We start from the raw sequence: 13,551 nt of genomic DNA, 5'->3' as shown, positions 1-13,551 counted from the left end.
AAAGATTTTCGTTTTCATCTGAAACACTGGTTAATGCTAGCGCTAAGGTACTGTGCAGTGGACATTCTCGCACTGTGAGAGCAGGTGGCTAAGTTGACAATCATTTGGCTGCTGTAATTCATTTTAATAAATGTAATATTTGTTCCTAACTTTCGAAAACAATCAGCCGATTTTCCTGCGGTGAAAATTTCTCTCCTCCTCTTGCCGTGTCTGTCTTAATTAAATCAACGTCATTAGCGAACAGTCGATTTGAAATGGTTCAGCAGCAACTATTAGATGGGAGCACAGTTCCTTGCAGATGGTCCCCTTGTTGAAGGCATGTCAGTTACTTCCGGTATAAAAATAAATAAATAAATAAAATATCTCAAAGTCGATATGAAGGGATTGAAGTCAGGGCATCCTGGAGAATGCCAGGGGTCTGTATGCATTGTTCAGCAGCTGCAGATAGGTGTGACCTCATAGCACCTGTCATAGCTGCTGGCTCCTCCTTCACAGGGCCCATGGGGATGGCTGCTGACCCAAAGCAGAAGCCAGACAACAGCAAGGAGGAGGGGAGCGTTCCGACCCCAGAGCCTCCGAAGGCCAAGGTACGAGCACCTCCTCCTGGAACAGAATCTCTCTCTCTCTCTCTCTCTCTCTTTTCTCCTCTCCCTCTTCCTCTCTCTCCCACTACCCCTCTCCCTCTCACTCTCCACCTTTCTCTCTATCTCTCTCCCCCCTCCTTTGCTCTATTTTCGTCTCCCACTCCCCTCTCTCTTCACCTACCTTTCTACCCCCGCCTCTCTGCACCTCTCTCCCCCTCCTCTCTTCTCCTCTCCCTCTCTCACCGTACCTCTCTCTACCCCTCTCTCTCTCTCCTCCCGTTCCCCGCTCTCTTCTCCTCTCCCTCTCTCACTGTACCCCTCTCTACACCTATCTCTCTTCTCTACCCCCTCTCTCCCCCCTTCCTCGCTCTCTTCTCCTCTCCCTCTCGCTCTCTTGCTCTACCCCTCTCTGCACCTATCTCTCTTCTCCCCTCCCTCCGTCCCTTTCTACACCCCACCCCACTCTCTCTCTCTCTCTCTCTCTCTCTCTCTCTCTCTATCTCTCCCCCTTCCTTGCTCTCTTCTCCTCTCCCTCTCTTGCTCTACCCCTCTCTACACCTATCTCTCTACCACCCCGCTCTCTCCCCTCTCTCTCTCTCTCCCCCTCCCTCCCTCCCTCCCTCCGTCCTGTGCTAATGGGCTCCTCTCCTGTCCTAAAAGCATGTGGTTTTCTTTAATGGCTCTAACACTTTGCTGAATGCTTGGGAAAGCAAGACTCACTCACTGCAGCATCAGGGGTTTTCAGGGGGGGATAAAAAAATCGGTAAAGTCTGCTCCGGTGACCGTCTGTCAGAGAGAGAGTCGGGAAGACAGGAGCATCAGTGGGAGGGGCAAGGGGTGGGGGGGTGGGGGGGTGGGGGCCGGGGGGGTGTTCTCCCAACCATTCGCTGACAGCGGGTCGGACGGGCAGTCTGAGATCAAAAAACCCTCCGCTGGCTTCCTGACAGGAATTTTGGTCGGGCGGCAGGGTGAGGGGGGGGAGGGCCTGGTTTTCAGATAAACGTCCGGACGGTCTAAGATGAAAAGAATCACGAAGCTCTCCGGAATTTTCCGTGGCTCTCCAAGCCCGTCAGTTTGCCTCCTCTCTGAATGTAGACGTGTAGTCGTAGTCCATTTTCACACGTCTTCATTTCGATATGGTCACATTCTCAAGATCCGCTTATTAATATTTCTGGGACAGGTATTTGTTTACATTTTTTGTGGAGCAATTTATTACTCTGCTAATTGAAGATGGCTTGTTCACTGCGAGTTAGATTTTGTCATACCTTTGCTTTTGAACTGTTAATGCCATCTGGATTTTGGTTTGACATAAATATGTTCAGAAATACGTTCCTATTGTCCTCCTGATGTGTAGTTTTCATGCTTTTGCTTTTTTTATTTAATTTTAGTTTTTTTTTTTTTGCATGTTGCTCTTCCTTATATCTCATGGTTCTTTTACTCTTAAGCCTCCTAAATGTAAAGTTACTTGCTCTTATCGCATTGGAGTTTCTGTAATTAATAAACCTCTGCATACAACTGGCTTGTGTCCTGGATACAAACAACACATTTGTCTTGTTTGATTTGAAACATTTTTATTTTTATTTCATTTACTTTAATCATTTTGTTCTCATTCATTTACTCATCCTGTTTGGCCCTCAGTCTTGTGCTTCGTGTTGTCATGGCAACATTGCTAGCGGTAGCGAGGCCCTCGTGTTTGCGGCTTTGGCTTGAGTTTCAAAAGCAGGCCCTACGGCTTCTCGTAGGCCCCCTCTCCGGTCTGTAGTTACCCGCCATGGGCCCTACCACAGGCTCTGCATGCCGGCTTTCTCCCCTCTCAAGCGCAGAGATTGGTCCACTTTCCCGCCTCTGTTGCTCAGATTTCCGTTTATTTACCTGGTATTCTTTTTTTGAATCATGAAATCCCATTCCTTACCAGACCTGGGTCAAATACGTATTTGTTTTTGAATCAACTACTTATCTGTGCTCTATTGATCTTGCCTGGTGTAACTGAGCCTGCCGATATGACCAGAAGGCGGAGTTTGCACTTTTTGAGAGCATTCCATTGGTTCCGATACACCAGACAAGATGAGTAAAACATAGAAATGTATTGGAATCCAAAACAAATACGTATTTGACCCAGGTCTGTTGCTGACCATATCAGTTCATGTGTTGAGTTATACATTGAGACCTGGCTGAGAGACCACAGAAGAGCCGAATGGGCGTGTCTGCCGACGCCCTGCTAGAGAGAGAGGGACGCGGAGCGGCCCGTGACAGAACTGCACGCGTGCGGAACCCCCCGAGCCGCGGCTCCCAGAATTCCCTGCAAGGGGGGGGTCTCTCTCACGTGCTGTCCGGCCGCTGCGGGGGGAAAGTCTACGAAAAAACTGAGGAAAAAGTGACCGAGGACACTCTCTCTCTCTCTCTCTCTCTTTCTCTTTTGACTGCCAGCCAACACTCACCATGTGCCCCTGGTGTGTCTTGTCCCCTTATTCTCTGCCACAGGATAGCTTCAGCTCTCAGTGTGTTTCCCAGCCCCCCACCCCCTGCCCCCTCTCCCCCAGTCCTGCTAGTCTCTCCTCGTATCATGGAGATGAAAGCGATAGCATTAGCAGCCCCGCCTGGCCAAAGACTCCGTCCAGCCCTGTAAGTGGCAAGAGTTTCATTTTTTTTCTCTCTTTCCTGTGTTTTTAGTTTTTTGGGTTTTTTTTTTTGGTTTCTTTCTTTCTTTCTTTCTTTCTTTTGGCAGCATGCTCATGATGTGATGTCGTTTGTTGTAGTATGAGTGTTATTAAAAATGTAAAATGTGTGTGGTGTGCGGACAGTGTGTGAGAGACTTTCTCATTAAAGACTGTGCTGAGCGGAGGTGACTGACCTGGGCCTGTGGCTCCGCCCCCTGCCCCGCCCCCTTCATCCAGTATCTCTTCAGCAAAACAGTGTAATATTTTGAAAACGTTCCCCCGACTTTACCATTCCTTTGAGAACGTTTGATAAGAGCTCTCCCTTGCTCTCTGATCCGTGGTTGCGGCCAGCCTCCTCTGAGCATGCTCAGTGTGTTAATGAGAAAGTTCGTAGTGGTCGCTGGTACCCGTTGTTGTGCTGTGTCGTGAGTCGTCTCCACGGGTAACCATGGTTCTTGCGCTGTACCAAAGACTGGCTGAAATCAGTCTTTCGCTGGCGTGAAACTGTCCAGTACTTGTCATGTAACAGCGGTCCAGTAGGTTGTCATGAACGGACATGCACACGAGGCATGTTTGAAAATAACTTCATAATACCGTGGCAGTTTTTGCTGCTATTGCATTTTGGTGCTTGGCAAAGCTTTTGACTGCACTTGGGTTTAGGCCCCCTGGATTTGCACAAATCTTTGCCATTATGTCAGTTCTGTTCATACGATCATGCCCCAACTGGATAGAGTGTAATCTGAAATGTGGACCTGGACCAAATTTATGTTCCATTTGGCCTTGATCATGTATTGCTGTTGGCTATATAAACTGATCAAGTCAGAATTTCTGCTGCATTTGGAAACCTATAGATTCTGGAATGGAAATTTGCTGCAATTAATTTTGCCTTGCGTTGACCTACAGTTTCAGCTTATGAAACTTGAAGTAACAGGGTGGCCATTAAAACCTAGTGGGGTGTGTGTGTGTGCGTTCACATGTATGTGTCTGGGATAGATAAATTGTAAATTTTGTATTGCCTCTGTTCATCTGTGTCTCAGTTGACCTACATTGTTAAGTGAACGTTTGTCAAGACCGGGATCCGTGCGTGTGTGCACACGCAATGAAGGCCTTGAGGAAGAGTGCCTCGTCCATCGCGAGATGCGACTGAACTTTTCGTCCACTGGAACTCCGAGCGCAACTTCGAACGTGCATTGAACCGCAGCTTGCTTACTCTACGTACACGAGGCCTGGTCGCCCAAAATGCAACACTGTTTGTGATGGAAACGTCATTATAAAGCTATGGTGTAAACAGGAAAGCAACGGTGTGATCTTACAGGGTGCTCTGGTTCACTCTCCTTCTTTTTTTCCTCCCCTCACTCGTGATCCCGCCCTCCCCTTACACCCCGCCCCCCAGAAGCACAGCTCCTCCACCATGACGAATGAGAAGATCACAAGGCTGTACGACATGGGCGGGGAGCCCGAGAGGAGGATCTGGGTGGACCGCTACCTGTCTTTCATGGAGGAGCGCGGCACGCCCGTCCCCAACCTGCCGGCCGTGGGGAAGAAGCCTCTGGACCTCTGCAGGCTCTACATGTGCGTCAAGGAGATCGGTGGCCTGGCCATGGTGAGTACTGCCCAGGACACTGGCTCCTAACTGTGTGATGGAGGTGATAGCTTTCTGTGGTTATAGGTTCTTGATTGTGTGACGGAGATGATGCTCTCTATGGTTATAGGGTCTTAACTATGTGACAGGGCTGATGCTTTCTATGGATATAGGGTCTGAATTGTTTGACGGGGGTGATACTCTCTTTGGTTATCGGGTCTTACTTGTTTGATGCAGATGATGCTCTGTATGGTTATACGGTCTTAACTGTGTGATGGGGTGATGGTCTCTGGTTATAGGATCTTAACTGCGTGGCGGAGATGATATTCTGTATCGTTATAGGGTCTTACCCGTGTGATGGAGATGATGCTCTCTATGGTTATAGGGTCTTAAATGTGTGACTGGGATGATGGTCTCTATTGTTATAGGATCTTAACTGTGTGATGGAGATGATGCTGTCTATGGTTATAGGGTCTTCCCTGTGTGATGGAGATGATGCTATCTGTGGTTATAGGGTCTTAACTGTGTGATGGGGTGATGGTCTGTATGGCTATAGGGTCTTAACTGTGTGACAGAGGTGATGCTCTCTACGGTTATAGGGTCTTAACTGTGTGATGAGGTGATGGTCTGTATGGCTATAGGGTCTTAACTGTGTGACAGAGGTGATGCTCTCTACGGTTATAGGGTCTTAACTGTGTGATGAGGTGATGGTCTGTATGGCTATAGGGTCTTAACTGTGTGACAGAGGTGATGCTCTCTACGGTTATAGGGTCTTAACTGTGTGATGGGGGTGATGCTTTCTGTGGCTATAGGTTCTTGATTGTGTTACGGGCGTGACAATGACCTGTATTTTCGTACTGTTTTACCTGTGTGACAGGGGTTATATTGTCCTATATGTTTACAGTGCTTTTCCTTTGGTAACAGCAGTGACGCTCGCCTGAAAGCAGCTCTCACGCACGTCTCCTCACTCTCTCTCGACTTTCTCAGGTGAACAAGAACAAGAAGTGGAGGGAGCTGTCCACTCACCTGAACGTGGGCACGTCCAGCAGCTCGGCCAGCTCGCTCAAGAAGCAGTACATCCAGTACCTGTTCGCCTTCGAGTGCAAGGTGGAGCGCGGCGAGGAGCCCCCGCCCGAGGTCTTCGCCACGGCAGACAGCAAGAAGCAGCAGCAGCAGCAGCAGCAGGCCAAGGTCCAGCCGCCATCTCCTGGTGAGGACCGGTACTGCACCCCTGGCGTAGGAGCATCTCCTGCTGCTAGGACAGAGAAAATAGGTCACGGACGAGTTGCGTGTTTCTGAAGGGAAAAGCAGGAGTGTACAACACTTGTAAGGTTTGGACGATGTAAGGATGTGGAACAATTTAAGATGTGTAACGGGTAATGTGTGTATATCGAGAGAATGCTGACTTATTATTTCCAGCAGCAGTTTTAGTCCATTAATGGCAGATATTTGCAATGTGCTACATTGAGACGTGGAGCACAGCACAGGCTGTCATCTCAGCATTTGAATATAACCTACATCCGCATGTATCTTCAGTGCACTTCTTTACTTCGTATGGAGCCGTCTGCAGTGATTGGCACACGTTTTTTCAAATCAGGGTCTAGAAAAAGGTGTTTTATAGGAGGAGTAACATTCGGAGGTGTTTGATTTTGGATATAATCCCGATAATCAGCAGTGGCCCACTAAGTCTTTTGTCAAGTTTGAAATAACAGCCAAATGGAATTTGCCAATGCGTATACAGTCGGTAAAATTGTACGGTGGTAACAGTGGGTGTATTTTTTCAGTTCATTCGGTTAATTTTGGGGGGGGGGTGGCTGAATTAAATGAAATGACCAATTTTGCTCACTCGTTCACACCTGTGATTTATAAGGGTTTCCTGTTAAATCTGAGATCTGTTTGTTTGCTTTCTGCGACACAAGCTCTTCTCGATTTCTGTATGGTATTCCATTGAAAACGTTGAACCCCATGAAATAACTTAAGTGTGGCTCTGCCACTTTACCAGTTTGGCTCCTCCTCCTTTAATCAGACAAGGTCTCCCTCTGATTGGCCGGTAGCCCCAGACGAGCACGTTTAAGCTTTCGACACACGGTAGAGAAAGGCGATACCGTTGCGAAATGGTTGCAGACGCGTTGCGTGGCTGAAGAAGCACGGGCCCAGCTCCGGGTGAGCGCTGGAACATCATGACTCTTCCACTGCGGAGCGGGGCAAGCCCGGACCGGCAGGGCCTCCCCCCCCCCCCCCCAGGACCGATAAGCCCATCCGTATCCCACAATCCAGTACACATCTGCTCGCAGGTGGCTGCCCAGTGTGAGGCTATAAACAGCTGACTGATGATGACATCAGAGAGAGAGAGAGAGAGAGAGAGAGAGAGATGTCAGGCAGCCAGGCAGGGAATTCCCCCCGAGGAAGATTGATGGGGGAGGAGTCCGGAATATATAAACAGAAATGACCTCTGTCTGACCTCCATTCACTGCAGCAGATCGGTGAGGCAGCAGTTTTTTTTTTCCTCCCCCTCCCCCAGTCTCTCTCTTTCTCTCTCTGCCTCCCTCCCTCTCTCTCTCTCTCTCTCCCTCCCCCCCCCTCTGTCTCTCCTCTCCCTCTCTCTCCCCACCCCCTCCCTCTCCCTCTCCCCCCCCCCCCCCCCCCCCCTCCCTTGATGTAGAACAGAGGGCACTCGAGTTCACTGTGTGTGCGTGAGTGTGGTGGCGTCTGAGGTATGCAGACGCACTTAACCTCCCCTGACCCCTGCATTGTTTACCTCCGCCGCTCGAACGCGACGTGGCCGCCGGCTCCGCGTCGGGGGATTTCCTCGAAAGAGAATCCCACCAGCGCACGTCCCACTCCCGTGCTCTCTCGTTCTCTCTTTCGTTCCCCCTCTCTCTTTCTCTCTCTCTTTCTTTCTTGCTCTTCCCCCCCCTCCCTCTCCCTCTCCCTCTCTTGTCTGTTGGAGTCGCTCTCCTCCCTCTCCGCTGCTGTAAAATGGAGGCAGGGAATTCTCAATTCGCAATTCGTATTATTTTTTTTTTTCCCTGGTATTACCTCAGAGAAAGGAAGAGGCTGCTAATGATGTTCCGTACTGATAATTAGAATTATTAACCTCGCCCACCCCCACTTCTTAATACAGCTGTGGTCATTTGCTCAAAATAGTTCCTGCAAATTACGCTTTTGCTAGGGTCTGTTTTTCTTGCATCCTAGTCCTTTCTTGGACTTGTTTTAGGGGCGGTGGTTTGGTATCTGCTCCCAGAGAGAGGGAGGCTTTTATTTGATTTGTTTTTGTGTGTTTGTTCCTCTCGAAATTTCAAAAAGGATCGTTTCAGTGCTCTGTGGCATCGAGTGTGTATTCCTGTCTGTGTTCATCGGCGGGTCCTGACGCCTCTTGTCTGTACAAGTTTGGGGATGATCTGAAGACACGGGCAAACACCGCGCGGATCCACTTAGCTTTGTTGCGTTTGACGCGTGCATCTGCGATCGCCGCATCTTTTAGCAGAAAATAAACCTAGGGCGTGTTCGGTGGGATTAGCGTCGCTGCGGAAGCGAGCCGTTCTGTTTGCGTTTTCGGAGTGGTGGAAGTGCGTGAAAGCTGCTCTGCGCGTTACGCAGGCTGCATCTGAACCCTTTTCGTGTGCTGCTGCAGGTTAAAATAGCTTCTCTTGCTCTGGCATTGGATCAGAAAGCAGTCAGCACGTGGAAAAAGCTCCTTCAAGAACAATCTCTTATTATATTAAACAAACAGAATTAGCTAATAGCTATTCTAAATAGAAACGTCAAATAGAATTGTCATCTAATGTGGGTTAAATAATGATAGGAGTGCATTTCAAGTAAGATCCGATGTTCTACAGGTATGGGTGTCATAAGAACTACAGCTATTTTAAGCCACATTTAAAATATTGTAGATAAAAAAAAGCTATTGATGTCTTAAAGATATTTGACAAGTATTTTAAAAATAGCACAAAGAGGTAGTACTTTTATAAGTTAGTCCCCGAAAGTCTTATTGTTCGTAGACACATTTTGGCACAAAAGGCATCCAGTTGGGTCGGCATCAAAAATTCACGCTGGTGTTTGGTATTCTCCCCTAATGGTTTCAGTGCGCACTCAAATGCATTAATGATTCAGGCACACCGACCCAAGGCTCCGCACGCATTTAAGAAACTGCTCTCACCGCTGCTAGGGCAAGAAGGGTCTACTGGGCACACGTGTCTCTTCCAGAAGTTGAGTTCAGTTCCCTGCAGAGCTATGCAGCAGTGCGTCTTAACTTTCGTCAGGAATGTATTGCATTACATGGCATTCGTTTAGCAGACGTTGTTATGCAGAAGTGGACCTGGCTAACCTCAGCTAACAGCATTTGCAGACCAGCGAGTGTACATGAAACATGAAACAAGAAGTTTATGGCCATCCATGCAGTTGGACCTGTCATTGACTTAGTGCAGATTTGTAATCTAAGGTACAAGGAATCTGTGACCAACCCCCCACCTTACAGGAAATGGAGTCTATTTCTTACTGTACACAATATTATTGAAACTATGCAACTGGGGTGCTAATGCAAAGTTCCATTGCAGCGCTGCCGAATCCTCCAGTGGGAGAAGCGCTTAGCACGTTAGCACGTGCGTGTTCTGAACCACCTGCGGCCAACCGCCGCTCCTGCCTTTCACTTCGAGGCGTGGACCCGATCAACCGTAGCCACCGAGCCCGTCTCCCCCCCCCCCCCCCCCCCCCCCCGGGTGTCGCCCCGCAGGACGCCCAGCCGGGTCACGGGGCCCCGTCCCCGTAGGGCTTTTCCCTCAGCTGGACGAGCCACCCGTTAGCCCCCTGAGGCCCACTTGACTTCTGAGCGCTATCGAGCTCCCATATAAAAATGGGGTTTTTCAGCATAGCCGTAGCTCAGTCTGATAGTGGCTATTTCTCTGTAATAAAGTGATTTTTTTTTTTTCACTCCGAAGAGGGCATTGTGGGTCTGGCTCCACAGCCAATACTGGGGCCCTGGCTTGTGTGTGTGTGTGTGTGTGTGTGTGTGTGGGTTTCACAGTGAAGGTGCCTGAGCTCTGAGCCTGAGAGACCTTGGGTGGCAGTGTAGCATAATGGGTAAGGAATTGGTCTTGTAACCTAAAGGTCACAGGTTTGATTCCCGGGTAGGACACTGCCGTCGTACTGCCTTGAGCCATGTACTTAACCTTCAGTATACATCCAGGTGTATAAACGGATGCAATGTAAATGTTATGTCAAGAAAGTTGTGTAAGTTTCTCTGGATAAGAGCATCTGCTAAATGGCTGTACTGTAATGTAAGTGTAACCTACAGTCGTCTTCGACTCTGCGAGCAGCACTCTTTGCTCACTTGCGATACTTAACGGAATACGCCTTTTCTCCCTTTTGACGATAGCTAGCGCTTTCGTCGCTGCAGAAGCTCTACCTTTTGCACCAGCCTTCCCTTCCAGGAAGGAGAGAGACGCCTCATTTATCTCGTTTTTCACTCCTCTTCCCCGCTCCCCCTCTCTCTCTCTTTCTCTCCAGCTAATTCGGGGTCCCTCCAGGGTCCCCAGACCCCCCAGTCCACGGGCAGCAGCTCGATGACGGAGATGCCCGGCGACCTGAAGCCCCCCACCCCGGCCTCCACCCCCCTCAGCCAGGGGACCCCAATGCAAGGCAGCCGGTAAGGGAGGGCGGGGGATGGGGCATCTGTGCTCTTCTTCTGTGGTGGTTGTGTGAGGCTCCACACATTATGAAAAATACCCCAGGCAGCATTTAAACTAGCTCCTTCGATAAAAGGAAGAGAATAAAAGAGAGAATAAAAGCATTTTGCTGGAGTCGTACACAGTCCTTTGAGTGCAAGGTGCCATTTATTTGTTTGGAGTGACTCCAATTGCGTACCACCTGGAAGGGGAGAATCAGTAGGTGTACCGTGGCGTTAATTAACTCTTACAGTCATTAATGGGGTTACTGATGTGTTTAGGCTACGTCCATTAGCATCCGAGTGGAGCTGTTGACTATTTGAATTGAATGGGAACAGTAACGTGGTATACCTTGTTCATTTGTATGCATGAACAAACATGCATTTGTAACAATTATCCTCCTGCTAATAGGCAGTCACAATTACTTAGCGCATAAGTACTGTAGGAGTGTGGCATGTAACATGTTCAGTTTAAAGCTGAGAGTGCAAATAAAGTTTGCAGATCGTTGTGTTAATGCATTTTCAACCCACACACAGTTTACAGTGCTTTGAGAACATACTGTAAGTGTCCCTATTGCTAACTTCTTGTTTTTTTAGCACATTGTGAATCAGAAGGATATTATTATAAGTCATATAAATGAAAGGTGATGTGATATAGCAAATAACACATCAGTTGATGAATAGGTATTTACGTACCTTAGGTACTGTAATATTTATGCAACTTCAGATTACAGAAAATTTTCTATAATTCCGATTGCAGAAAATGGTCTCGGATGCAGATTAGAGAAAATGGTCTCTGATTCGGATTCAGCAGATGGTCTCTGATTCAGATTACGGAAGATGGTCTCTGATTCAGATTGCAGAAAATGGTCTCTGATTCAGATTACAGAACATGGTCTCTGATTCAGATTGCAGAAAATGTGTTTTATTCAGATTACAAGATAGTCTCTGATTCAGATTCAGAGCACAGAAAATGGTCTCTGATTCAGATTAAAAGAGATGATCTCTGATTCAGATTACAGGACATGATCTCTGATTCAGACTCCTGAAGCCCTCTTCCCTCCCTGTCTGTGTGTGTTGTAGGAGCAGCTCTATCAGTGTACAGGACCCCTTCTCAGAGGTCAGTGACCCTGCCTTCCAGAAGCGCAGCTCCCTCACCCCCGGCGCCCCCTACCAGCAGGGAGGGAACACGCCAGAGGCCCTGATGAGGATGCAGTACGAGGCCAGCGCCAGGAAGGGTGAGTGTGCTCGCGGGTTTACATGGGTGTTGTGTGTGGGTGCGTTTACATGGGGGTATGTGTGCGTGTGTGGGGTAGACTACCCATAAACTAAGCCTAGCAGTGTCTATGATTTACAGCCCCCTCCATTCTCTTCTCTCTACAAAGTAATGGCTCACTTCCTTTAAATGCCAGGACACCATAGCCCAGCCTGTCAGTGATGATAATCTGCATGACAATGCTGCCCCCTAGTGGAGAAACCGTGCATGACCACCCTAACAGTAGGCTTCTTCAGTATATGCTCACACACAGATCAGTAAATGGCCGTCCTCCTCTCGTTTCCGTTAGCAGGTGCAGGCGAGCCCTTCATGCCGGGGCACATGCCCAGCGGAGGAATGCAGGACGTGTACGGCAGGGGCCCCCCCTCGGGCCCCATGTCTGTCCTGGCGATGGGACAGCGCCCGCAGTACCCCTACGGTCCTGGGTACGACAGGAGGTAGGTGGCGCTGACGTCCATCAAAACTTAAACTCTGTGTCTGGCTCCAGTGTATATTTGGTCCTCAGTAGCCACCCGGCCTTGCGTCCTGCTGTGACATTCAGAAATACTGAGCTGTCGCGTATTTAACCCGAGCAGTTTCGTACCCACTGGTATAGGGTTCTCTGGTTACTGCCAGTCTGTTGCATCTGCGTTTGACGTAATGTTACCGAGGTGAACTTTGGGAAGCTTTCCAGAAAAGGTATCTGCTTTTCTAGCTTTTCTAGCTTTTCAGCAGAAACTTCTGAAAACACATGATTGATATGCTGCCACCAATTTTCATTGGCCCCAATACTGTCGCGATTAGAACTGTGAACGAAATAACCAAAGTCCTACTTCAGAAGAATATTTACGTAATCTTAAAGGCAATTTAACAATAAATTAATTTTTTGTTTGTCTTGTACTGGTTCCAAATATGTCATTCAATAGCATGTGTAGTCCTTGCAAAGTATAAAGATATTTGCCATTGCAGGCATTGCCTCAGCTAGATCCAGAAAACTGTGGACTGATTGTGTGTTGTGTCCTCCAGACCAGACCATGTGATGGGGCCAGAGGGAGGCATGGCTCCCCCCGGCGGTCAGAACAACATGGTACCGGCCAGCAGCGACCCAAGCATGTACTCCCCTAACAGATACCCCTCCCAGCAGAGGTAAGAATCCCTTACTCACTCAGGCACTCGATCCCTCACTCAAACATGCTTTGGGAATCAAGGTTGTTCTGAATTCTGAATGTTTGTCGTTTTGAAGGTCTCATTTTGATTGTATTCCCAGTTTTTTAACCATGGTTTGAGGCTGTTTAATACTGTATATTTTCACTACAGCAATGAGGAGGAGCTTGATAATGCTTAGCTGACTGTACTTCTTCAGGTTTCATAGGCAGTCAGTTGATGGGTCAGTCTAAGTCAGGCTGTAGTGAATGTGTCAGTACTTAAGACTGCCGCTCCTTTTCCAGACACGAGGGCTACGGACAGCAGTACCCGCACAGCATGCCGTATGGGGCCCACCAGCCCGGGATGTTCCCTCAGCAACAGGTGAGAGAGCAGGCGCTCATCAGTCGTACTTTTGGAATTATTATTATTACAAACAAAGCTACCTACAGACCACCTGTAGCCTTCAGTTCAACTTGGTTCAGCTCAGTTCAACAGAGTTTAGCTCAACTCAGTTAAAAACTCGTCCTCCAGGAGGGTGACGCGGCTCAGTTCACACCAGTTCAGTTCAGCTTGGTTCTGTTCAACTCAGTTCAACTCAGTTCAGCTCAGTTCATCTTTGCTCAGTTTAGCTCAGCTCTGCTCAGCTCTGCTCAATTTAGCTCAGC

At 48.5% G+C, this 13,551-nt stretch overlaps 1 protein-coding gene across 7 annotated transcripts in view; it reads left to right on the top strand.

Annotated features, from left to right (window-relative positions):
• The window catches only part of arid1b (AT rich interactive domain 1B (SWI1-like)), a 113,924-nt gene that overhangs the window by 96,288 nt on the left and 4,085 nt on the right, over positions 1-13,551 (top strand). For 4 of the 7 annotated variants that reach the window (XM_035422876.1, XM_035422875.1, XM_035422872.1 and 1 more), the window contains 9 exons: positions 496-587; positions 3,066-3,206; positions 4,635-4,844; positions 5,811-6,033; positions 10,329-10,467; positions 11,569-11,723; positions 12,051-12,198; positions 12,767-12,886; positions 13,189-13,267. In XM_035422876.1, coding sequence (XP_035278767.1) covers positions 496-587; positions 3,066-3,206; positions 4,635-4,844; positions 5,811-6,033; positions 10,329-10,467; positions 11,569-11,723; positions 12,051-12,198; positions 12,767-12,886; positions 13,189-13,267 — 1,307 coding nt within the window. The remainder of the gene's footprint in view (positions 1-495; positions 588-3,065; positions 3,207-4,634; positions 4,845-5,810; positions 6,034-10,328; positions 10,468-11,568; positions 11,724-12,050; positions 12,199-12,766; positions 12,887-13,188; positions 13,268-13,551) is intronic. The other 3 variants (XM_035422879.1, XM_035422874.1, XM_035422877.1) reach the window with 2 other exon arrangements.

The sequence above is a fragment of the Anguilla anguilla genome, chromosome 6 (genome assembly GCF_013347855.1).
Source record: "Anguilla anguilla isolate fAngAng1 chromosome 6, fAngAng1.pri, whole genome shotgun sequence".
Taxonomy (NCBI): domain Eukaryota; kingdom Metazoa; phylum Chordata; class Actinopteri; order Anguilliformes; family Anguillidae; genus Anguilla; species Anguilla anguilla.
Note: the sequence above shows the minus strand (reverse complement) of the source record. Positions and strands in the feature narration are given on the sequence as shown.